The sequence below is a fragment of the Micrasema longulum genome, unplaced genomic scaffold (assembly GCF_059751315.1).
Source record: "Micrasema longulum isolate JH-2025_06_02 unplaced genomic scaffold, ASM5975131v1 h1tg003079l, whole genome shotgun sequence".
Taxonomy (NCBI): domain Eukaryota; kingdom Metazoa; phylum Arthropoda; class Insecta; order Trichoptera; family Brachycentridae; genus Micrasema; species Micrasema longulum.
The window spans coordinates 34,042-60,618 of NW_028280180.1; the positions used below are offsets into that span (position 1 = coordinate 34,042).

General features: G+C 32.4%; 1 protein-coding gene across 1 annotated transcript in view; it reads left to right on the forward strand.

The window, feature by feature from the left end:
* LOC148271126 (receptor-type tyrosine-protein phosphatase U-like) overlaps positions 1-15,981 on the forward strand; it is a 37,871-nt gene extending 21,890 nt beyond the window's left edge. The window contains exons 4-8 of the mRNA XM_088241805.1: positions 2,940-3,071; positions 7,867-7,995; positions 12,530-12,717; positions 12,798-12,933; positions 13,808-15,981. Coding sequence (XP_088097931.1) covers positions 2,940-3,071; positions 7,867-7,995; positions 12,530-12,717; positions 12,798-12,933; positions 13,808-13,888 — 666 coding nt within the window. The 3' untranslated portion in view covers positions 13,889-15,981. The remainder of the gene's footprint in view (positions 1-2,939; positions 3,072-7,866; positions 7,996-12,529; positions 12,718-12,797; positions 12,934-13,807) is intronic.
* Positions 15,982-26,577: the final 10,596 nt, after the last annotated feature.

Below are 26,577 nucleotides of genomic sequence, written 5' to 3' on the forward strand. Positions count from 1 at the left end.
CGTTCGTTTCGTGTTACTCCTTTCTAGAGTATTTTACTATTTAGGGCGCGTCCGTGTATTAATATGTCAATGGATTAATCGTAATTCTGTAATTAATGGCTTTTTAATATAATATTATCTTGTAAGTATAGTACGTTCAATGCTCAAATTTACGCTAAAAGCCCAAAAGCCAACCCTTAGGAAAATACGTGTTTTTTGATAAATGACAGGCAATATATTTCACAGACATAATAAATCATAATCTCATATATACGACACAATATATCGCGTAAAATAAACTCGTTCTGGATAACCGTCGGCGTCGGCGTCGTTTCGACTATCATAGATCGATATAATTCGTGTTAATGTCTTTTGCTACTAATTCAAAACACATGTTTTTTAAATAACAATACGCATATTTTGATCATACTGTTATTAAAATTAAACGATGTTTTTTTTTTTTTTAATATTGCATCTAGTTTGTACAAAACTAATGTGTTTGTTTGGTCAGCGCATCACCTTTCAGGCTTTGTACCCTGATAACTGAAGGAATATTGTGGACTGCATCGAAATATTATCTCACTTTTTAATTCTTCCGTTAGTTTTTTTTTTTTCGTTCTAAAAAAAATATTTTTGAAACCAACAAAGTCATATTTATTAACAATGCATACAGAATAACAACAAATAATAAGACCAATTACGGGTGTTATTTAGGAACAAAAAAATAATAAACAAAACCTACAGTTCGCTAGGGGGGAAAGGAAGTGGGATGGGAAAATAGGAAAGGAAGAGAAGAAAGAAGAAGAAATAGTAAGTAAATATAAAACAACGAAAAATGAATATAAATGTACACATACAACATACATACATACATACATACAGGGTGTTCTTTAAACTCTGTCACATCCGAAACCACGATGATCAGTATGAGCAAGAAGACATATTGGCACATTAAAATATTTTTTTAGAACGAATAAAATTTAAAAAAACAAAATATCAAAAAAAGCAAATGGTTGCTTACTTCTGCAGGGGAGAAAAAAGGAGGGGAGGGAATCTGATACTACGCCGCGCTCCCCTCACTTCTCCCATGCAGAAGTAAGCAACTATTTGTTTTTTTTTAATATATATAAATTTTTTTAAATTTTGTTCTAAATATGTTTTTAAATTTGCTAATATGTCTCTTTGCTCATACTGATCATTGTGGTTTCGGATGTGACAGGGTTTAAAGAACACCTTGTATACATACACACACATCCATATATATATATATATATATATATATATATAAATATATACATACACAAACATAAATACATTCACATACACACAGGAACTTAAACCAGCCAATAACAGGTCATAAGCCCTGTAAATGACTAGACTTCCATATTTCTTTCTCAAAAATGTTTTCCCTCTCTGTTGAAATAAATTTAAATATAAATAACTTCCTAGGGAGAAAATCCAGCCAGTCTGCAAGCATTTGAACATACTCAAACATTGTTGAAAAATTGTTGTACTTAGTGACAGACCGAAACAAGGTTTTCAGTCGAAACGAAAACCGAATTTCGGCTTCTGTTCTGGTTCTGGCGGAAACCGAAACTTCGGTCGGTCAATTGTTGTATTAAAAATGTCTAGGTTTTTTTTTTTTTTTTTAATATTTGCGTTCTTATGTTTTACCCAAATATTAAATTTTGAGGGCCATTTTCTACGAGTTGTAAATAACTCCCTATCAGAAAATGGAATCAAGTTGGGGTAGCGTGGGGTTCGAACTCGTATTCGTAAATAAATTTGCTGGCTATGTAATGTAAAAGAGGAACCGAAGAGTATCGTGCATAGTCAGTACCATTATTGAGGTCCTGGGTTCGATTCCTGGCAGGGTGGACGTGAAATATTTGATAAATGATTTTTGAGATTGTTTGAACTGCAATATTTAATTGTTCCTTGACTGACACCTAGAGCGTAAAACTGATCACCATACCTTCATGTAACAGACGACTGAATATGCTGCATTTGGTTTACAAATGCAAAGAACTATGCACCACTGAATGCGGAAGAGGAATGAAGATGAAGATTAGATTTATGTAAAAATTAAATAAGAACGCCAGCGTACTTAACATTTTTTGATAGAATAGTTAGACTTTTTTATACAAATAAAAGACGAGTGATACAATTTGGAATATCCAGTGACCGGTTTCATCGCTTTCGCGACATCTTCGAGACTGGTGTCTTTATTAAGGAGTTTAATGTATTTATACAAAACAGAGGTAAGGATAGAGAATTCTAAATTATATGAAAGTAAATTAAATAAAGTTATTTTTGACATAAGGATCACTATCGATTTTTTTTCGGGTTAACTAATGGGTTGATAAAATGCTATTTTAATGAGTTTAAGTATTTTAATTTTATTTTTAAACTCATTAGAATAGCATTATATCAACTCATCAGTTAACCCTGTTATGCTTTGCTATTTTAATGAGTTTAAGTAAATACTTTTATAGTTATAGTTAAATAACTGTAATGTTAATATAGTTGAATAACTGTAATGTAATGTAACTGTAATTTAAATTTAACTGTAATACTATTTTAATGAGTTTAAGTATTTTATTTTTATTCTTGAACTCATTAAAATAGCATTTTATCAACTCATTAGTTTACCCGTTTTTTTTGTTGATAATGATCCTTGAGATAAAAATAACTTAATTTTATATACTTTCATATAATTTAGAATTTTCTATCCTTACCTCCGTTTCGTATAAATACATTGAACTCCTTAATAAAGATACCGGTCTCGAAAATGCCGCGTAAGTGATGAAACCGGTCACTGGATATTCCAAATTTGTGGATTAAAGTATGACTCGTCTTTTATCTTTGTATATAATAAATTACAATAAACTTCCGTCAATAATTTTCACTTACAAACTTAAATGCTTTGAATAATTGGACTACTCATTTGTTGATTTCAGGGTTACACCAAGCCGAGGGAGTACATTGTGACCGAGTGGCCTCTCAAGGGTACTTGTGGAGAGTTCTGGTCTCTGGTGTATGACTACGAATGTGCTGCCGTGGTTGTTCTCTGCATACCCCCACACAGTTCGGTAAGGCATATTTAATATCTAAATAGATATTAATAACACTGTAAATACAGTGTTATTAAATATATCATCAATAAAATACTTTGTTCTTAGACCACTTGAATTTATTAAAAGCACTAATAGTTTCAGAAAGCACAGATCCTTTCATTATTATTAATATTATTATGGAAAACTTATATATAGCGCTACTACTACTACTACCATCACGCCATTTGTGAATGAGAATAGACCGCCACACCCGTCTATCCTGGCATATATTCCTAGCTTCTTCCACATTCATACATCTTGTCATACATGCCCTTCGGTTCTGTTTGCTTTTGACATGACCAGACTTAAGATTTTTTCGTATTTAAAAAAAATGTTAATTCAAAATATATTATACATAATTTTATATACTATTCCTATATTTTTTTATATATTATTATATATTAAAAAAACTCATCTAGGGACATGCAGATAACAATATGTATTTACAGACGTTTTTATATTTTAAACTATAACATTTTTTACTAAACGTGTTGTGTCAATCAATGTTTCCGCGTGTACAATAAAATTTTAGAGGAATTAACAAATTGCTTTTTTTTTAAATATATTTATCTTACAAATGTGTTATAGTTATATTTTTTGCGATCTGGCAACATTACGCGGCGCCTTCAAGCATGCGCGCGGTGAAAGTGGGGAAAATAGGGGGATTTTTGGACATAGTCCGATGTATTCGAATATGATTCTACGCTCCTTCTAGACCATTCTTAATGCTATGGTTGTCACTTAAAATGGACACGAACGCTTTAAGGGTTAATACGTTATATTTATCAATTTAAAGTTAATATAAATCAAATGAAATCGTGTAGCAATCTTTTGAAGCCGTAGTGCGTCAGCGCGGCGCGGCGTCGCTCTACTCGTAAAACCCTCACAGCGACTTGGTATAGATACGAGTATTTATCTAACGAGAATTTGTGTGCTCACCGCTCGCGGCTTGATCTCCTTAGCAAATAGCCGTACGGTGTATTATGGCTTCACGGGCAGTTGGAAAAATTTCAGAAATCGAGTCTCGTAAGCTTCTTATTCGTGGAAGGAAATTTCCTAATAACCTCACTTTGAGTCGTGTCTCTGAATAAAATATTAAAATTAGACAACTTTGATCTCTTAGAAATTGAAAAATCGATTCATGATAAGAAAAAAATAAATAATAACCAAATAAACAAACATTTTTTTAGTCCACTCCTGTCTAGTTTCGAAAATATCTTTTTGGGGAAAAAAATACTTTATTTATTAGCTCCACATGTAGTATTCAGTAAACATGGATTTAAAAAAATTTGAAATAATTAATTAGTTGCGTAAACCTTGACGAAGAACCGTGTTAGCTTTGAAACCAGTCAGTGAAATAATATATAAATTACTGGTTAAAACCAAAGTTGTTTTATTTATTTATTTAAATATTTTATTATTTATGTTCAAAGCATTAACATTTTTTGTAAACTATTTTAATCAAAATAAATATAAGTATACAACCACCTACCGACTTTTTATGTCTACCAGTTTCGAGACATGCCCGTCTCTTTGTCAGGACACTCACAACACTTAATATTTACTTAATCTTTTTTACTTAATCTCATTTTCTATTTTTTTGTATTTTCTTTTTTATTTGGACCATTTTTTTTTCTATTTATAACATATTTTTGATGCACGTGGGAACCTATATTTTTTTTTATAGTAATAAGAATTTTCTTATGTTATAGAAATTTAGAGATAAGATTATGTATACATTTTAGAACTTATCTATAAGCACCTGGTGACGAACTGCAATTTTTGCAGTTCATTAGGACTTGATAATTAAAAAAAAAAATGTATGTTTTTGATAAATAAATAAACATAATCTGGGGCTTATTGATCAACAAAATTTCGAAATGGGAAAAAAAGTTCACGAGAAAGGATTTTTAAGATTTCAAAACAAAAAGTTTAAGCGTGTGTTCTGTTATGTATTGTGTTAAGTAATTTGTGTTTTAGGATACAAAATATATAATGGATTTTGTTGTATTTGTGGGGACCATTTTCAGATTGAAAAATAAATAAATAAATCTTTCTGGTGGTGAGGAGGTTCAAATCCTCAAAGAGATTTTTACGTAAATAGTATAAAGTAATTTGGTTTGAGAGAAGAATTTTCATAAATACGTATATTTCTTATCCCTTATCATTCGTTTGATGTTTTCTTTTACCCCTACTCAAGATTCCTTTTTGATAGTCACATTTTTATAATACGTATTTATTATTCACGTTATTCGAATGCTTAAATTTCAGTATTTTGATAATACTTGCTATAAAAGTATTTACATACATATGTCTATTTATTTAAGCAAACGCGTATCATATCACGGGCGCTCTAAGTATGTATTATCAAAATGTTCGCGGTTTAAGAACCAAGCTTCTTAACTTTACATGAATATTGTAATTAACTATAGCTTCCATGTTATATCTGTTGCTGAAAGGTGGCTTTTTGATGGCATGGGTGATTTTGAAATAGTATACGAACGCTATGATATGTTCCGATGTGACTGCAATATGTCTAATTCGTGTCGATTTCTCGGAGATGGTGAATTTATTCATTGCTATGCGACGTTCTATGCGCGCTAAGCATCACGTCAAATGGCTATGCAAAGCTGACCCCACTTGGATCACCATACACTCACGAAACTTCAACAGACGCAATTAACTTCACATAGCACGCATTTAAACCAGTGCGCAGTGCCCCGATTGCATTAACAAAGTTATCTTTAATTTATTATCAAATGAAATTATTGAAGAAAAAAAAAGAGTATTTTCGTGGATAACATGTACAAGTAATTGAACATGATTTATATAAAAATATACACATTTTCGTACAGAAAATTCAATCTTACTTTACAGACAATAGGGAAATATCACATGTTTTTAACATTTTTAAAGTAATACAGTTCTCTTAAATAATGACCCGTCACAATTTTTTTTTGTTACTAATAACATAAAAAATATTTTTAAATTTTAATTTTAATTCCCGCAAAAACGGTCATTCTATAGGCCACGCCCCTAATACGTCACAACTCATGTTGATTTGTTCCTGACTTTTCAAATTTGTTTAGAACATTGTCACGAATCTTGATGTCACAACTATCAAGGCCAAACATGTCGCGTTTTTCTAGTCACGTGTTTTTATTCATTTCTTTTTAAAATTTATCTATGAATACATTTCATCACAATATCCATATTAATTTTGAAAATACAATTAAATATTCTAAATCCATTTCTTATTCTTTATCGGTATTCGTGGTATGTGATATTTCTCTATTGTAAATACCTGTTATCTTCCCTGACGACCTTAGTCCCCACGCAACCTTGTAAAACGCCTATATAATGAAAATCAGGCAACCTGTACAACACGGAAAATATGGCTTCACTGTCACGCAAAATATTTTTTCCCTATCCAGACAGATAAAGAATACAGTTCTGTGTGTGAAATAGAACCAGAATCCTGGACTAGTGTAAAAATCCTGTTAACGGAAATGTAATGGAGAAATTTTTTATTTGTTTTCTTTTATAAAAGAAATATTGGCGTTCTTAGGATTTACCCAAATATTTAATTTTGAGGGCCATTTTCAACGAGTTGTAAATAACTCACTATTAGAAAATGGAATCGAGTTGGGGTGGAGTGGGATTCGAACCACGGACCTTTGGTCCGTGAGTCCGAGACACTAGCCACAGGACCACAATTCGATTTTAAAATTCGTCTATGGTTTTCCCTAATATGGATGATAGAAATACGCTGCATTTTGGTGTGCTACTACAGTGCTCTATGCATCACGAGATGCAGATAAAAGCACGATGTTATATAAAAACAGAAATACGTTTTGAAAACAACTTTATTTCGCTTCTTTAACTTTCAGTACTTTTTTAGTATTGTCTAGTTTTAGGACGGCACCCCTACAGTGGCGAATGGTGATTTTATTTACACCTGTAGCTTACCTAAGCTATAAAAAAATATCATATATTTGTACCTACATAGGAGGCGCATAATATAATGCAAGTAATATATACTACAAATTGATATATTTCTGTGGTTCTGTGTGATACAACAACTGTCATTCATGAAATCAACTCAAACGATGTAATTTCGTGATATTATAATATTATAAAGACATACTATCCATTACTTTAATATATAATTCATTAAAAAAGAAATAAAAAATACCACTATGAATTCAGACGGTATTGGGTATTCAATTGAAATGTCAACTGGCCGCATCGTTCTAGTAATTAATAGTGCGAAAAACGGCCGCGTGGAGCGCTATATGTCCTGCAATATGACGCATACAAGTAATTATGGTCTTATGTCAAAAGTACCATCTCAAAGAAAAATGAAAAACAGCTTACCAACCATAATAATGTTTTATTATTATGGTTGGTAAGCTGATAATGATAATGGTAAGCTGCGCATAATAGCTTCTATACACGGTTCGCCCCTGCACCCCTGATGATTTTCTCTCAGAATACTGACCAATCGGGGATTTTTCATTTCATCATCACCCGAGCGTTTGCCTGCCACTAAATAAATTTAAAAAATTATACTATCTCTAAAAATTCATGTATTTCAGAAGAGTTAACTTTAATAAGCACAAATAAATCATCATCATAATTCTCTTTCCGCACCTAATGGTGCATAGGGCACTGCATTGGTACGCATGTTGACGCATTATTTCTTTGAGATTATGAGAGGTGATAACTATTATTAGATTTCTTATTAACATAAATGATTTATTACTTTCAGCAACAATATCCTGCCTTTTGGCCGGACAGCAGGCACTCCAAAAAGTATGGGCCAGTCTTTACCATCGACCATGTCTCCCATAATCACTACACCAATATCAAAACTTGGGTATTCAGAATCAACAAAAAGGTAAATAAAAAATATTTTTGGAAAAATAACATTAAAAAAATCATATTACTTGGTTATTTTTTCATTAGACAACTTATCTACAGCAGTGGTGTAGTCGGGCGGGAGCGCACCGGAGCGGCGCTCCGACACTTTTTATCTGAGCAGAGCGGCGCTCTGGCTCTGGTCAGGAACAAATATTACGTTTCAAAAAATATTTACTTTAGTCTCTTCAAACAATTTGAAAAAACAACAAACGTATTTATTGCCGATAACTGGAAAAATTCTAAGCATGTGTCGTCGTCCCCTCTCCCCCCTCCCACTTCCCTCCCACTTCACCGTAGTGGTGGCGGTGCGCTCCGGTACTTTTTTATATTAGGACTACACCACTGAACTACAGTAAACAACTTCTATGTTTGTCATAAAATGAGAAAGAAATTTATTTGCAACCGAAACCAAAAAATTTATACATAGAAGTATAAGAAACTCTAAAACAGAACATAAATTCATTTAGCACAGAAAAATAAGGGCAATAAAGAATGGTATACAGTATGTTCTAAACTTCGAGCTAAGCATGCCTATCCATTTGTTTTGTTTACTAACCATGAAGTAATTTACATCAAATGCAGAAAATACCTGGGAGTAATCATTGACTGTCAACTTAAATGGACTAATCATGTTGAAATAATTGTTAATAAACTGATATATTTTACCTATGTGTTCAAACGACTAAGTATTTACGCCCAGCTAAATACTATTAAAATGGTATATTATGCACTTGTACAGTCATCGCTTTCCTATGGAATAATTGGATGGGGGGAACTTACAACAACCATATTTAACCATTAGAAACTGTTCAAAAAATTATATTAAATATAATGCTGCACAAAAATCGCACTTTTCCCTCTTTCCAATTGATCTAAGAAGCTAAACTTTTAGACATAAGACAAATATATTGTTTTCAATGCATATATATTTAAAAACCAAAATTTATTTACAAGTAATTCGAATAGATCAAGTCAAAGAAGGAATCGTGTGTTAGAAATACAACATTGTAAAACAAGGCTCGCACAGAGACATGCATATTTTATAGGCCCAAAAAAATTTATTATTTTTTTACTGATAATATTTCATTGATTCCAAACATTAAAAATTTTCCTTATTTCAAAAAACACGCACTATCCTGGATTCAAACTAAAGATATGGAATATTTTTATGTTTTTTTTTAATATTTTTTATTTCCTTTTTTTATTCCTTAAAAAAAATTACCATACAATCTTTTAAAGAATATTTTATTTTCTCCTTCTTATGTTACACAAAAATATTATATCTCTATATTTATTATAAGCGCAAAAATTCATTAACATTTTCTTGTATACCCACAAACAGGCCATGCCTTTGTGGGATTTTTTGTTTACTATTTTTACCATTAATATGTATTTCATTGGTGTGTAACTATCCTTTATTTTTTTAATACTCTGTTTTACCTCTTATGTATATTGTAAAAAAAAACAACAAAAAAAATAATAAAAAAAAGTTTAAAATTTAAAAATACATCTTTTGACATTTACTAATAATAAAGTATAAGAAAACATTAAAAGAGACAACTGTTTGTGAATATGAACTTTATTGTACAAGATGCTCATTCGAAAAGAATATTAAAACATGTTTCACCTTAGCTGGTGAAGATTTATACCCGTATGCAGAGACAAAACTTAAGGTGAGGAAAGTACATTCTAATTTTAAATGCAGAAAATAACCCGAAGGTGAAGACAATAGAATGTACTTTCCTCACCTTAAGGTTTGTCTCTGCATACGGGTATAAGACTTCTTTTGTGGTGGACGAAAAATATTTTCATTGTCTATGTTTGCTCCCTAGGTAAAACACAATATACTTAAATTCCTATGTGCCCTCACAAATTAGGTCCATAATCTCATGGTTCACGTGTGCACAAAACAAATTAATTTAATTTTTTTACAAAAAAGAAATATTAGCTTTCTTATAATTTCAATTTTGGTGGCCATTTTCAACGAATTTCTTTACAGTACAGAGTATTTACTCACTATTACAAAATGGAAATAGAGTTAGGGTAGAGTGGAGTTTGAACTTCGGACCTTTGATCCAGGAGTAACACTAGCTACGGGACCACAATAATATCGATACTTTTAAAGCATTTCTTTTCCAACTGTAATTATTAACTACATATGTGTAGTATACTGTCTCTGACTCTGATTACCTTAATAATATAAAGGAATAAATTATGATACATTGCCTATGTCACTCTAAAAAAAAAAATGTTTTATCTTTTGTTTGGTATGCTAAAGTTATGGGTTAAGGTGTGTAGGATTTTTTTTCTATGTTTATTGTTGAATTTTTTGTTTCATGTTGTTTATATACATTAGTGTTTTGTATTTCATTTTTTTTTTTTTAACTTTGTTAAAGGCATGAGTCGTTGAATAAATAAATCATCATTATCATCATTCCCAATGAATTGGTATACTAATCGCAGTATATCTTTGTCATTTTTGTTACATGAAGGTAAGGTGATCAGTCTTCCGCTTCAGGTACTAGTTCAGGGACTATGAAATATTCTAGTGTGAAAACACCCTTTTAAATAAATATTTCATATAACCATGTCAGGAATCGAACCTGAGACCTCTTGTATGGTAGGCTAACGGGCTGACCATTACACTGTGAGGCCTACTAAATAAATCAATACAGCATAACCCAGAAACAACTGGCCATTTTATATTTAGATCACAGTTTTTTAACTCAAACGAGGTTGAATTCAATCTAGCTTTTACTATTAGGGGGATGCAGGCCGCTCAGTACTTCACAAGTTCCTGATATCACTGTAATCTGTGTGGATCTATTTTTATACATTTTTAAAAAAATAATTTTCTTATATTGTAAAGCCAAAAGATATTTATTCAATTATAAGATACATATTATAAATACATTTCATAAGGTCTAATTAGAGGTCTAATTAGCTTCCTCATAATATTGGTAAAATAAATAATCATCACACAAATATAATACATCATGTAAATAACTAATGGTACACAGCTTGCAATATTACTAATATGTAAATGTAATATAGATTATTAAAAATATACAAAAATTATCTACACTTTAATATCGGTCGCACAGTTGTACATTATAATATTCTTCTTCTCTGTCGTTCCTCAGTTCTGAGTGTCGTGATCATTGGTACTCTCATCAGCCATTCCATTGACAAAGCGTCTGCACTCTTCACGGCTCTGCGTCCTCTCCACAGCTCCATATAGGGTCACCCGTGAGGTTGTTTTCACCTGGCCAATCCATCGAGCTGCAGCTCTGCCTCTGCTTCTTCGTCCTGGCACACTTCCCTTGATTTTTATTTTCTCCAGATTTTCTGGGTCACGTCTAGCTATGTGACCGAAGAACTGCAGCATACGTTGACAGCATATGGCCGATAGGTGAACTTTTATGTTGAGTTCTCCCAGTATAGAGACACTAGTTCTTCTGGCTGTCCATGGTATTCTCAGCATTCGACGCCAACACCGCATCTCGAAGGCATCTATTCTCTCCTGCTCACATGCTTTAATTGTCCACGTTTCTGCACCATACAAGAATATTGGGAACACAAGCGCACGCACTATGGATATTTTAGTTTTTTTAAGATGCCCCGATCTTGCCAAATTTTAGTCAGTCAAGTCATGGCATTTTTTGCTATTAGGATGCGTCTTTTAATTTCCAAAGTGCATGCACCGCCCGCAGAGATGGATGAGCCTAAATAAACAAAATCTTGCACTTTTTCAAGGTCTTCGAGTCTAGTTGATGGTTGTAGTATATTGGCTCTGTCAACAATCATGAGCTTCGTTTTATTTCCAACCCAAATTTGCGACTTTTTGCTGCTACCCGAGCCAATATATCTGCCATTTCCAGCTCGTCTTTAGCAAGTAACGTGGTATCATCTGCAAATCTGAGGTTGTTGATTAGACAACCACCAATTTTGAAACCTCCTTTCCAGCCCTCCGTTATAATATATATTATGAATATAGCTGACCATACCAATACCCTAGTTCTATGGGGAAATAACTCAAAATTTTTATGTTTTGAGTTAATGATGCTAGGATGGTAAAGAAACACTCCCTTTCCATATTACAATACAGAAATAAGTCAAATTTGTCTTATTTTTTGTCTAAAATCCGATAATTCTTTATTGAATTATGATCAGACATTGTTAGTTCAATAGGGAAACATTATTTGACATACTTCTCTATTGAACACTTTAATCTCTTTCTCTACACTAAAATCCTTAGGAATTCTCTAGAAACAAATCAAACTTTAGGATTGATTGAGTTGATGTTTGTTTTGTCAAACTCCATATATTATAATTTCTATATTAAAATCAAACAATGATTTGAGTCTACTTAAAATCGTTTATTTTATTTTTTAAAACAAAAACTATTCGCCAATCGTTTCACCTTGCTAGGGCATTTGTGCCTACATACAGTACAACACATGTATATAGGCTCCTACAATACTTACAATACATTCTATTTTTATTTCCAGATTGTGTCACTGACGGAGTTGATGGCCGGAGTGAAGGCACCTCCTAAGACTGTTCAACTCTTCCAGTTAACGTGCTGGCCCATGGGACACAAAGTACCCACATCGACCAACTCCCTCGTGGAACTCATGAACATGGTGGAGAGGTGGAGACAACGTACAGACTATGGGCCTGTCTGCGTCGTGTCACCGTCAGTCGAGCATTCAATAAATTTCACCAAAAATATACGTCATAAATTCCCATGTAATGACCGTGTGTGTATTGTTTTAGTGATGGGAGAAGTCGTGCTGGAGTATACTGCGCAGCCAACGCTTGTATCGAGCAAGTTATTCAACATGGGGAAGTAGATATCTTCCAAGCTGTCAAAACCGTTAGGAGACATCGACCGCAACTCATTGAGAATATGGTTTGATCCTATAGTTTCTTTTATTTTTCATCATTTGAATTCTTTTAAATATTATAATATATTATTTGGTCGGGTTGTGGTCCCGTGGCTAGTGTCTCGGACTCACGGACCAAAGGTCCGTGGTTCGAATCCCACTCTACCCCAACTTGATTCCATTTTCTAATAGTGAGTTATTTACAACTCGTTGAAAATGGCCCTCAAAATGAAATATTTGGGTAAATCATAAGAACGCAAATATTTATTTTCTTAAAAAAAATAAAAAAAACATTATGGTAAAAAAAATATTATTTAGTTCTAAGCGAGCAGCTAAAGCAGTGGTGACCAGCATTTTGTATATCATGTGCCAATTTTTTTACATACAGGGTCAGATGCGCCATACAACTCGAACTTTTAAAAACATTTAAAAGCCGAAAATTAAAAATATGGATTTAGTTATGAGGCCTATTTTAAAATAATGGCCACAAAGATGCAATGCGCCACTTGTGATCGTTTAATGCGCCACGTTTGCCGCATGGGCTACGGTTTGGCCACCACTGAGTTAAAGAATTATTCTTAAATCTATTTTAATGAAAGTTAGTTGTTGAAATTTTTATATATCTGAAATAAATCTAGCCCATTTTTTAAGCCGTTGAGACTACATGTTGAAACTAGCTCGTGTGTTAGCTTATTATTTCAACTATCAACAACCCAATTGCTTGGGAAATGCTTCCGTGGAGTTAAATCTAGCTTTCTTTAGCCTCAGACTGTGGCCTGGAAGTCGAGCATCTCATTTCATTTTAAACAGATTGTATTGATAATTCTCCTTAATAATATTTGATTATATAGTATTCTTTATACTTATAACTCGCTACATAATTTGCCACGCGCATTTCAGACTGAATACAAGTACTGTTACGACCTGGTACTCCACTACGTGCTGCACTATCTCAACAAGGACATGAAAGAGAAGAAGTGAGAGTGCGACCTGAAGGACGAGCTTTGGTTTATCGAGTTTGGTCGCGGGGCCGCTCTGCCCCTTACGCCTGAAGAGGGCGGCGGCCGGCGGCGCCCCCTGCGTCAGGGGGTCTCTCTGGATGCCGCCCCGCGCAGCGCGCGCCCCCTGTCCCACAGCCACACCCTAGACTGCCCCACCCGCTTCCGCTTCACTCAGGGGCCTCCGCGCCGCTCTCGCCCGCCCCTGCGCAAGTCCATCCGCATCGACCAGTCTGTCTACCCTCCCGACTCTCCCTCTCCGAGCTCCTCGCCCCTCGCCGAGGACTCGCACAGATCGCAGGAGGACCTCCACGCTGGATGCGATCACGAGTGCGATCCTACATGTGCCAAGCGTAACCGTGATAAAGCCAGCTTGTCCGATACTAACGTACTAACCATTGAAACCGCTCCTAACCCTAGTGATAAAGTGACTTATGATAAACACAACTCGTTCAGGTCGACGCGTATGAGAGGAACTTCCTCGGATCGAATTATTGCTAAAAAAAGACACGACCAAAAAAGTGTCAGTTCTTTAGGCGAAAAGACTACAGACTCTGGTGGCAGCGCCCCCGGAGGCCTCTTTGAAAAACATTTAGGTAAATTTTATAAGTTAAGTAAAAATGAAAAGCCCAAACGCTCCAGTGCGAATGCGTTGTATGATCGTTCTCCGACTGAAGCATTTTACAACAAAACAGGTTCAGCTAGGTTGAGTTCGCAAGAGTTATTTGAAAAGTTTTGTTCTGAGGACTTTGTGTCGCTTTACGGGCACGAAAGTGATAATGGAGATTATTCTATGTGCTGCAGAAGAAATGAAGAATGCTATCAATATAGTAAATCTTTAGAGTCTTCTAATATTACTATGCAAGTCAAGGGCTCTACAAGCGATGAACCGCAAGACCAAACTTATACCTCTAATACGCATAAAGAAATTTCTTTAAGCTTGGGAGCTATCAAAAAGAATAATGCTTCTAAGAAAATGGATAGTCTTCATGCATGCAAAAAGTTTGATTATTCAACTGATATATCCTACAAATCACCCAGCAGCAGATGCCATGCTGAAAAACCGCATAGACCACATTTCAATTTCGATGTTCCATTTTCATTACCTCCAGCAATAACAAATATCATAGATTATGAAATCGATGATTCAATAGAATCTGTCGATATTAAGGACCATTCTCAATCGGCTCCTCTGTTAAGTCCTGATAAGGAAGGAACTCAGTTTACATTTGACGCTCCTGATATATCAAATATTGAAGATCTTTCTAATCAAGATGATTCTCTTTCAGACGCAACTGAGACCAGAAATCTAACTCTTTACGAAGAACCGAGGTCTGATAGGACAAGTCTTTCGGATATCTACGAACCTTGTTTTTCATCTGGAATCCGATCAAAAAGATCATCCATCAAACGCGACCTTTCCTATAAAAATAGAACAGTATTTGACTTGACAAATCTCGATTTCAGACCAATCGATGATGAAAGTCCTAATACAAGTAAATTTGTTTCTGTATCTTCTCCGGATGGAACAAATCCATCAAACTTCGATTCTAAGAGTTACTACTCTGATTCAGTTTTTGCAAGTCCTGAAAAAATTTCTTCCAAAGATACCGAAACAATCCAAACCAAGATTAATGTTCTGCGAGATGAAAGTGTATTTATTTCAGAACACAGTGATTCAACTACATTAGAAGAAGAACCGAACAGTACAATGGACAAAATTCCAGAAATATTCATCGAAAAGTTCGATCAAATACCCGCTGATCACAATACAGTAGAATCTCATTTTGAGTACTCAGAAAGAACTCTCTCACCTGTAATTGAAGCAAAATCTGAATCCATAAACCTTTCTGAATCTCCAGTGAGTAAGAACAATTCATTAATAATTCACGAAGAGGGCAATATTTGTAGTCGGCCTTCTATGCACAAATTAGAACCTTTTTACCCCAGGAAGCAATCTTGTAATAGTGATGCAAGTATACAGAATATAGAAACTATTTGCTTAGATAGTGATAAAGTGTCCGACCAGTATGACAAAGTGCGAGATCTACCAGAACTCTCACCGAAAAGAGAAAAGTCAATGCTATTCAAACTTAAAAAAGTAAGAGACTCTAGTTCTGTTGCAGTTCATAAAAGAACTCGATGCTTTCCCCTTTGATATTAGAACATGTTTTTAGATTAAGCCATTACAATTTCTCACAAGAAATATTTTAAAAGTTCTACGAAATATGTAAATACGTAATAAGGGTCAATTTTTTTTACAATTTTTTAAACAATTTACAGCATTTTGTCATCATATTTATACTAAATAAGAATTTATTCAAAACATAATTTAAATATTTGTGTAGAACGTGAAATTACCTAAACTAGATATTTGTGTATTTTAATTATACAAGTAATCGGTGTTCTTTAAATGTGTACTACATATTTGTGATTCAATATTGTCCAAAATGTGAAGGCTTTATATTAAGAGGAAGTATCTGTACCTACGTGTCGACATTACTTATTGTTTGTCACAAAACTAACCCTAGTATTGGACTAATCTGACTAACCTTACTCAGTATAATTGTCTAGGGTGTAAAACTGTGTTAGATGTTTGAAATTAATAGAGTAATTATTGATGTAGTGCCTTCCTGCAATTTCAACTGAGGCGGGATACAAATAATGATTTGGCTGCAACGCTGATCAGTGTGTAACTAGTATAATATATTTCTATGAAATTTATACATATAGTGCCTCACCGCGGGGCTGCTGGCCAGCCATAAAAAAATAAACCATATATTCTTAATGCACGGTTCAGCTATGCAGCTAAACGGCATTTTGTAGACTGTCTCATTGTGTGTTTTATAGGTACCTACCTAACATGCCAATCATCCTATATATTTAAACTTATATAACCTTATTATCCTTAATATTAAGTGTCGTTTTTATAATGAATTTATATGTGTAAGTGAATATTATTATCTAATGTGTGTGAAAACGATACAGGTAGGTATCTATCTAGTATTTTTAACGTATTTGTGTGTGTGTGTACCATAAACATATGAAAAAATATATTGTGAATTCTTGATTAACTGAGATAGACAAGATCGACTCAAAACCAAGAAATTAATCTTCTAACGTTTTTACAAGTGCTATGCAAATTTCTCATTTAACTCTGCTAAGAAAATCCTTGCTATTAAATTGTGTTTTATGTTTCAAAATAGCACCATATTTTTTATTGTATTGTGAAAAATTGCATCAAGATTTTTTTTATGTAAAAAGAAACATTTGAGTTATATTTACGAATTATTAAAATTTTCAGACCATTTACGAAAGGTCGTAAATAACTTGGGCTGAAAAAATGGGAAAAGAGTTAAATAGAATAGGATTTGAACCTCGGACATTTGTTCCGTGAGTCCACAATACAACAACTAATTTGTAAAGGAAAATTATAATATTATGATAAGATAATTTTGTAAAGATTAGGATTTTTTACAATTTAAAGCATACGAGTCACTTTAGCAAATTACTTATTAAAAAATGCTCAATAAGTGTTGGATTTAAAAGACAGAAATAAATTCCCCTCACCAAAGTTTAATTTCTTTCAATTACCATAAAAAAGGTACATATTTTTTTTTGTTTCAAATTTGATTTAAATGTATTTATTTTCTTTTTTGCATGACAACAAAAAAAATTGATAGACATTATCCATTTGTATCAAATAATATGATAATTTCCTTGTATTGTAATAAAGTAAGAACATACTAAAGTTTGTAGTAATGTAATAATTTACTTAGCAAAAATATAAACCATTTAAGTTTTACGAGATGTGCCAAACTAGAGTGTAATATTTGTGTCAAAATATTGAAATAAATTTTCCAAACAATATATTTCTCATTATAAATGGTGCTCTGAAGACATAAGACATTGCAAATTAAAATACATTAACCAGTTTTTGAAAAAACCATCGAAATCATACACAGTATCGTTACAAGAAATGGCTTCTTTTGAAGAAAATTTACATATATTTTTATTTAAGGTCAAATAAATATATTTTTTAGGCAGTGTGATTTAAAATTTTAATATTCTTTATTATTGTGATCAACTTATTTTTCCTGGCTACGTATAAAGTGTTATATCTATCAACTCAAATTATTAGATAACAAAGAACTTTAATAACTGACAAACATTTGTAATGTAAAATAGTAAAAATCAGAGTTTATACCAAGAGTTTTCATTTAGTTCGGAAAGCTTAGAAATGGACTTAGATATCCTAATGTATTCCTCTTTGTACTTATGAACTTTTTCATGTTTATATCATTCCAGTTAAATTATAAAGAATTCTTTTAACTCAGGTACCATGTTAACAAATGACCAATTCAAAAGTATACGTCTATTTTGTAGTTCGCAAATAAATACCTTACTACGCATTATAATGGTAAACTTCAATTTAATTCATTTTAGCCAATCCGAATTGGAACATACACATTTGGAATTTACATGCTGCATACAGTTTTTTTTTTTTTTTATTAAAGTGAAAATCAGAACTACAACTAATTTTTATGGTGGCAACACCAAATTTTAATTCTGCTGTTTTTAAAGTGTTGCCATAAAAGGTTAGCCATAAGAACACCAGCACCCTCTGTTATATTATAAAATAATATATTCACTGAAATAAAAGTCACATTGCTTATCTAATTGGTTGCCATTAATAATTAATATCAGTGTAGTAAATACTTTGAATAGCCCACAAACATAGTAATTTAATAGATGTGGATATGACAACAGTCAACACCAAATTTATTCAACAATGTGTAATGAGTTCTTGAGCTGGTGATTTATAATTTTGCAGTATTGATTTTAAATATATTGGTAGAAATGTAGGGAAGATTTAAAATCTGGATGAACTCAACTTAAGCATAAAATCTGTTAGTAAAACAATATAACAATGTATCTGTGTCTGCTTTTCTTTGAATTTTCATCTCACAATAATTAAGATAGTCAATATTATTCTCCTGCTATTAAGGGCATAAAACCATCATTTTGCAGAAAAAGGGACCAGAGAATGATAAACGCCCTCTTCTATTCATGTAACTATTGTTTTCAATCCTCAAATGTATAACTTAGCAATTTCCCCACACTCGTTTGTAAAACACGTTCTTGTTAAGTATGTGTACATTAAAATCTTTAAATAATGAAAACATTGCGGTCCACCATTTAACTTTACGGAATGAAATGTTTATCTGCCTGTGATATTAGCAGATTCTTAACATTAAGATACTTGTTACGCTTTTATGTTCACAAATTGAAAGCCTTTTGCTTTAAAAGCACAAATGTAGACAGAACTTTATGTGTTAGTGTTTGTATGCGAGTTTGACTTTTCTTACTTTGAGCAAAACACCTTTACTTTTACCGTACAATATCTAGTGTATAAATTGCATACTTATTTATATACATATATTTACTGAATATACACATAGCTCCATAGCATAATAATTATGAATGAACATGTATTATGAAGTAACCTAAAAGGATGTATTCACAACATTTTGGTCGCAGTGTAATAAAAAATCCTATATTGATGTGTTGATAAATTATGAATTGAAATATTCTACCCTTGTTAGAAATTATGTATCGCATAATCCATGTTGGTGTTCTGTTTTGTTTTCATTGTAATTTAGACAAAATAATGTTCCCTTAGGATCTTTGACATTGTTTATATATAGTAAATTTTATTATTATTATAGTTGATAGTTTGTGGTTTCAGTTAATTATTTTAGTAATTTAAAATAGAACCCTAAACATCTGAAATAGCGCTGCTATTTCGGCCCCTTAGAGTCAGAGAAACATATCTCGATTTCGTCTACTTTACAGAAGAAATCAAAAACAGGTTTAAGAAGCAGTAAATTTTTTACTTACTTTTAAACAAATAAAAAACTAATGAGACGTCAGTTTTAAAAAATATCAAGTGTTTAAAAACAGCTAAAATTTATACTATTATATTAATCTGTTTTTTTTGTATTTGTATCTCCTGTAAAGTAGGCAAAATCATGCTACGTTTCTCTGACTCTAAGGGGCCGATTTGTACATACAAGATCTTAATAAAATCCAATGAGGAAGTTCAGTGGTACGAGAAATTGAATATAAAAAATACTTTCTTACGCTCAGTAAAAATTTGAGCATTAAATTGTACGGGGAAGTTTCTTGAAAAAGATGAGTAAAATAATAAAAATGATAGTAATAAAAACTACATACTTTGAACGACATCACCAGTTCTTTCGAATCAACCAATGATAGTGTTGTGATAATTTTCCGATTTACAGGAACCCAATTCACCGATCAGCAGAACTCACTGAAGAGAACGTGTGACGTACTTTGAGTAATTTCAAAATTTGAATACTTGAAAAAATCATAACGCTGATAATGATGCATAATTATTTTTATTTTAAGTTTTTTGGCTCAGTATAATTATTTTATTTTTTTTAAAACTACTGAACTTTCTCATTGAGTGTTTTTTCCTGGTAGATATGTAGTTAGATATATTAAATTATTTATTTGTCCTTAGAATTCGGGAATCATTTGTACGTGGCTAATAGATGTAAAATTCTACATTTTAATATAATTAATGGTAGAAACCAAACTAGCTAGATATGTATAAATTAATTAGTACAGTAAAATTCTGACTGTCCAAATCTCAAATCAAGTTTGATAAGTCCATAGAATTACCACAAATGAACAAAAATCTTTCAAAATGTTTGTGTATTGTTCGGTCTGTATTTTTGAATGGCCAAAAAATATTTTGAAGTGAAAAGAGCAAAATACAAATCCCTCCCACCTTGGGTGCCATTAAAATTTGTAGAAATGTGTTTGGTTTAATTTTGTTCAATAATCCTTGAATTTGATTGAAATTTTAAAAAGAATCCAGTTTTTAAACAACAAATTTTCTTTTAAAGCCCACAATTCTTCACCTTTCATAACACTATTCACATCTTAAGATAACAAGTATAGTCTCTATAGTCCTTTTTTATTGTTTGAAACTATTTTTATGATAAAATTAATGACTGTCGAATGATCAGTATTTTATTATGATTGTCTAAATTAAAATAAATATTATTACACATGTAAAATATACCTTTAAACATGACCAAACAGACATCTACCATTAGATCGGATGATATAAATTTCCTTTCCAGTTAGTTGCAAGAAACTAATATAGCCTGTAAATAATATGATATACTGTCATAGACTCAAGCAGTGGGAGATACTTTACTATATGTATGTACATTTGTGTAATCTCTTCACAGAGATGATAAAAAGCGAATTTCTAAATAAATTTTTAGCGTCTGGTACCACAAGATGTCAGTACTTGGTACCCAGATTTTATCATAGTCATATAGATGTATGTTATAAAAATACCCATTCAAATATATATTTTGTAAAAAAAAACTGTGTTATTAATGTCTCCGGATGAATTTTCAATACATACACATCTGTGACAAATAAACTTGGGTAGATACATTGTGACAATTGACATTGGGCGCACCTGAGGCTTGATTCCCTCACGTTAACATGAAACTCATGTCATGCTACGACTCATCGTAGAGTTACAAAACCTGTTTCGGACGATTTTGGATTTTCTTAAAAGAAGAAAAAGCATACAAACAAGTTTTGCAACTACATCTACAATTCAAATATTAGTTTAAAGGGTGGTTTTAAACTGCAATATTTCACTGTCCCTAGACTGGTACATGAAGCGACAAAGAAAGCATAAGACTGACCACCTTACCTTCATGTAAAAGATAATCAAGATGCGCCACATCTGGTATACCAATGCAGCGCCCTTGCGCCACCTGGTGCAAGGCATCATCATTGATGAAATCTCAAGTAATGTTTTTATTTCGATAGTTGTACAAAATATAAATTTAAACAACTAGTTAATTAATAAACAATATATCGTTGACGGCAATCCATCACCGCGTAACTCAAATTTGACCACTTTAGAGGAGTCTCAGACATTTTGTTTGTGTGTTCAGTAAAATTATGGATTTTCGAAAACATTTGGGTTAATTTTTCTTTACAATAAAATTGTATGAAATATTTTTATTTTGTTTTTACTAGCTATGCTTAAATATATTTACTGCCATATGCCATAACTGGATGACTTAGGCAGTGGATATTACAGATGCGGTGATGGATTGCCGTTGACGATATACCAAAATGTTTTTTTTTAAAAAACAAAACACTCATTGAATTCAGACACTTTCAGTTCTTTCATTCAGATGTTTGTTTTTAGCAAAAACCATCGCCTAACAATAAATAAATGCAAACTACTAAATATAAATGAGAGATTTTTTGTGTTGCAAAACATGTAATATTGAACACTTATGTTTTAATAAAATAGAAGTCTAATGACAGTTGTAGAAAAATACAAAAAAAAACTAAATTGTGGCTAGTGGGACTAAATGCTTTGTAACTGATGGGATTTCTAAACAGTAAATATATGTAAAGTTATTGTTTCTATTGACAAAAAAGTCATTTTAATTATTTTTTAAAAATATTTTTGTACAGATTTATAAAAAAAAAGTAATTTAGCTATATTAGTACATAAATTAAAGGCGATAAATGGAAATTAAAAATTAACCTGGTTGTTCCACTTTACATGGAATGCCCCACTTAGCAAGACCGGATGTCATACTAAGCCATTTGTAATAAATCATTGCTAATGTTATGCCAGTTACTCATGGAACTTTGGGCAGTGACCGCGTGAGAAAATACATTCCGAAACAGCCTGAAAATTAGAAGTATGACTAAAGACTTTTTGACCTGTAATCCAACGATTGATTAGTATCAATAACTTATGACAAATACACCAAAAAATGAACAAAAAAATAGCTTCATAACTGTATACTTAAGTCATTTTGAACATTTTATGACTTAAGACCTTTTTCCCGCGCACGGAAGATATTTCAATTTTGGTGGCTTTTCAAAGAGTTGGAAATAACTCACTATTAGAATGGGAATCAAGTTGTAGTAGAGTAGGGCGAGCCTCGGACCTTTGATCCGTGAGCCCACGCTACTAGCCACAGGACCACAAACCGATTCAAATATAAGATAAGATTTGTTAATTTTAAACATAGTAAATCAGTAGACCAAATTGACTTTTTTTTTTGTTATTTAAGTCCCTAAACTTATTAACTTTGAAAGATCACCAATTAAATTATTTTACATAAAATAATTCATAGATTGAGTTTTACTACGGACATTTCCTGGTGGAATTAATTGCATTGTAATTTTAAAAATAAAAACACATATTTAGTTTAGTTTCACTTTTATTTATAATTGTCATCAGTGACCGGGTTTCATTGTGACCGACAATGTCAGACTGGTGAGAGACTAAATTTAATTAAAATTTGTTTATTACTATAATCACACAAAATCATGATTGACAACCCCTGCTTTCGCTTGTATCGCATTTGTTTAGTCTCCCACCAGTTTGAGGATGTCAGTCACTGGCGAAAATGATGAATAAAAGCGGAATTAAACTAAAAACAAATTTTATTATTATAATTAAAACAATTTAATCCCAATTCAATTGTTGCGAGCCCCTGAAGATCTCCACGGTGATAGATATTTTTCAAATAAATAAATATAAACATGAAATACCATCTCGGTTTACTCACAAAATTACTTCATTTTGTTGTCCAACAAAAGAACCCAACTACAAACTACCCTAGGCCGCGTAATTCATAATTTGGGTAATGAATCTAAGATGAATATGGATATTTTTCATATTTTTTTATCAATATTTAAACTTAAATAATTAAGTTATTTTTAAATAATAATGGTATCACTGAATGAACACGTTTTGGATCGCATTACAGCGCCCATCATCAGGGTTGGTGTCATTTGTGTAGACAGATGTGCAACGTTAAGTACTTAGGATTTGTACTGTATCTCTGTCATTGCCGTCTATAGCTTGTCAATTTGAAATCTGTGGCGCTTCAGTCTACGCTTTCATGTGATTTCTTTATAACTAGGTACCAGGACGATTTTAATCCCATCCCATCATCTCCATTTATATTGTCGGGATGTTTGTAGATCTCGATCGTCAGTAAAAAGTACGAACGACACATGGCATAACCCAGAAAAACTTTTTGTGCATCTGAATGATCGTGAAAATCTAAGCCAAAACACTTACTATTTATTACCATATATTTGACAATCTGCAAAAGGCATTTGATAGAGTTGACAGAAATAAATTTTGTAAGGTTTTATCGGAGTATGGAGTGAATGGCAACCTGACAAGGGCTATTGCGTCACTGTACAAGGACAGCACAGCATGTGTGAAGGTGAATGGGTCATTCACATCGTGGTTTAAGATTCCTAAAGGAGTCAAACAGGAATGTGTAATGTCATCATGGTCGTTCAACATATTCATCGATAACTGTATGAAGAGCAAAAATGAGTTACCACTCACATACAGAAGACAGTTAACAGTTAGGTATAACTTGATGATGTCATGTTTCTTGCTAGCAGCAAAAAAGAGCTGCAATTCTTGGCAACCAAAGTCTACAATGTATGCAAGAAAAGCGATTAGCTTATGAATATTGATAAATCGAAAGTGATGGTTTTTGAAAGGAATGAAAATATAAATAATAAATATATGTTTGATGTTAGCAATTATAGGCCTATTTCAACATTATCTTGTATCCCTAAAATGTTTGAAGCTATAATTGCTAGCAAAATCACGCCCATGTTTAAGAATATACTGATCGATGAACAGCATGGATTTAGATCTGCCAGATCAACCACCTCTAACCTGGTAGATTATACCCAGGTTATTGTCAAAGCACTCGAAAATGGTCAGCAGATTGACGTTCTTTATACAGATTTTTCTAAGGTATTTAACAAAGTAGATCATAAAATTCTTATGTATAAATTACATGCCTTGGGAATAAGAGATTAATTACTCTCATTTATTAAATCGTATCTAACTGGTAGGACACAAAATGTTCGGATAAATAACTATTTATCAACCAGTATTGATGTTACATCAGGTGTACCTCAGGGTGCTCATTTGGCACCCCTGCTTTTCAATTTGTTTATTAATGATGTTGCTAAATCATTCTCTTACTCTCGTTTTTGGCTCTTCGCGGACGACAACAAAATTCTCAAAATAATTCAAACTTTACAAGACTGCTTTCTTCTTCAATCAGACATTTACTCTTTTAACCGATGGTGTAAACTCAATAAATTAGAACTAAATATTAAAAAATGCAAAATAATGTCATTTCATAGAACAAAACAACCAATTTCCTTCGAATACCTATTAGAAAACTCCAAAATTGATGTAGTCAAGTCCATCAGAGATTTAGGAGTTGTTTTGGACTATAAACTGACATACAACAAGCATATAGATAATACAGTAAATAAATCACTGAAATTACTTGGCTTCATTAACAGAATATCCTCTGATTTTACTCATGTCCGTACAATCAAAACTCTTTATTGCTCAACTGTTCGCCCTCTTCTAGAATATGCCTCCGTGGTCTGGTCTCCATTCTATGTCAATCGCATAAATCACATTGAATCAGTCCAACATCGCTTGCTTCGAAAAATAGCGTGGATCCTCGGACTGGAGAGAGATAATTATTCTTATGCTGAAATAGAGTCAATGTTAAATATTTATAGTCTACAAAAACGTAGAACTAATATTGACTCCATATATATGTTCGGCATACTAAATGGTATAATCGATGTTCCGTCATTACTGGGACAAGTAAAATTCAATATTCCGACTCGTAGATTGAGAAACAATGAAGTACTGTTCATCGATCAGCATAGAACAAACTATGGCCTAAATTCTCCAATGACCCGCCTTTGTCGTATTGTTAACTCAAGACAAGATCTGGACTTTTTTGGTTTAAGTTTACAACGATTTAAACGAGCACTAAATAAATAGTCCAGATCTTGTCTCGATGTCCCTTATGTTTGTCAATGCTTCTTTCTTTTTTTTAAATGTTTTAAACTATTCTTTTATTGTAATATTTAAACCTTATAAATTGTATTACATGGACAATGTCCGTTAATAAATAAATAAATAAATATATATAAATAGAACAGAGATATTCTGAATCAGGTAGAAGAATTTGTGTAGATACAGATGGGAAATATGTTTGCCAGGGATGGAAAAACTGAGAAAGATATTGAAAGGAGGGTGAGTGCCAGAAAAAAGGGTGAACGGTGCACTGAAATCTACTTTGACAAGCAAATGTTTATCGCAGGAGGCAAAACTAGCAGTTCACAATGGAGTTCTAGTGCCAACTCTAATGTATGGAAGCGAAATATGGAATTGGAAAAATAATTATGAAAGTAAATCTTTACAAGAGCAAAATGACAAAGACTTTATTTTTTAGCTCCCTATGTTTCAACGTATATTTATTTGATAATATGTAGTAACCACTGGTAAAACACTAGGACAAGATTCATTAGTTCAGTATACCTGGATAAAAAAGCTTATGTAGCTTTGAAACCGGTCCGTAGAAAAAAAGAAGTGGCTAAGAAGAAAGTTGTCTTAAATTTATTTTATTAAACTAAGTATTAGCTAATAGCTGGCTGCCTTTCTAATAATAATACAAATTACATTATGCACCCTTACTCAAATGACACCTTTCATAATTGGAAACTTTT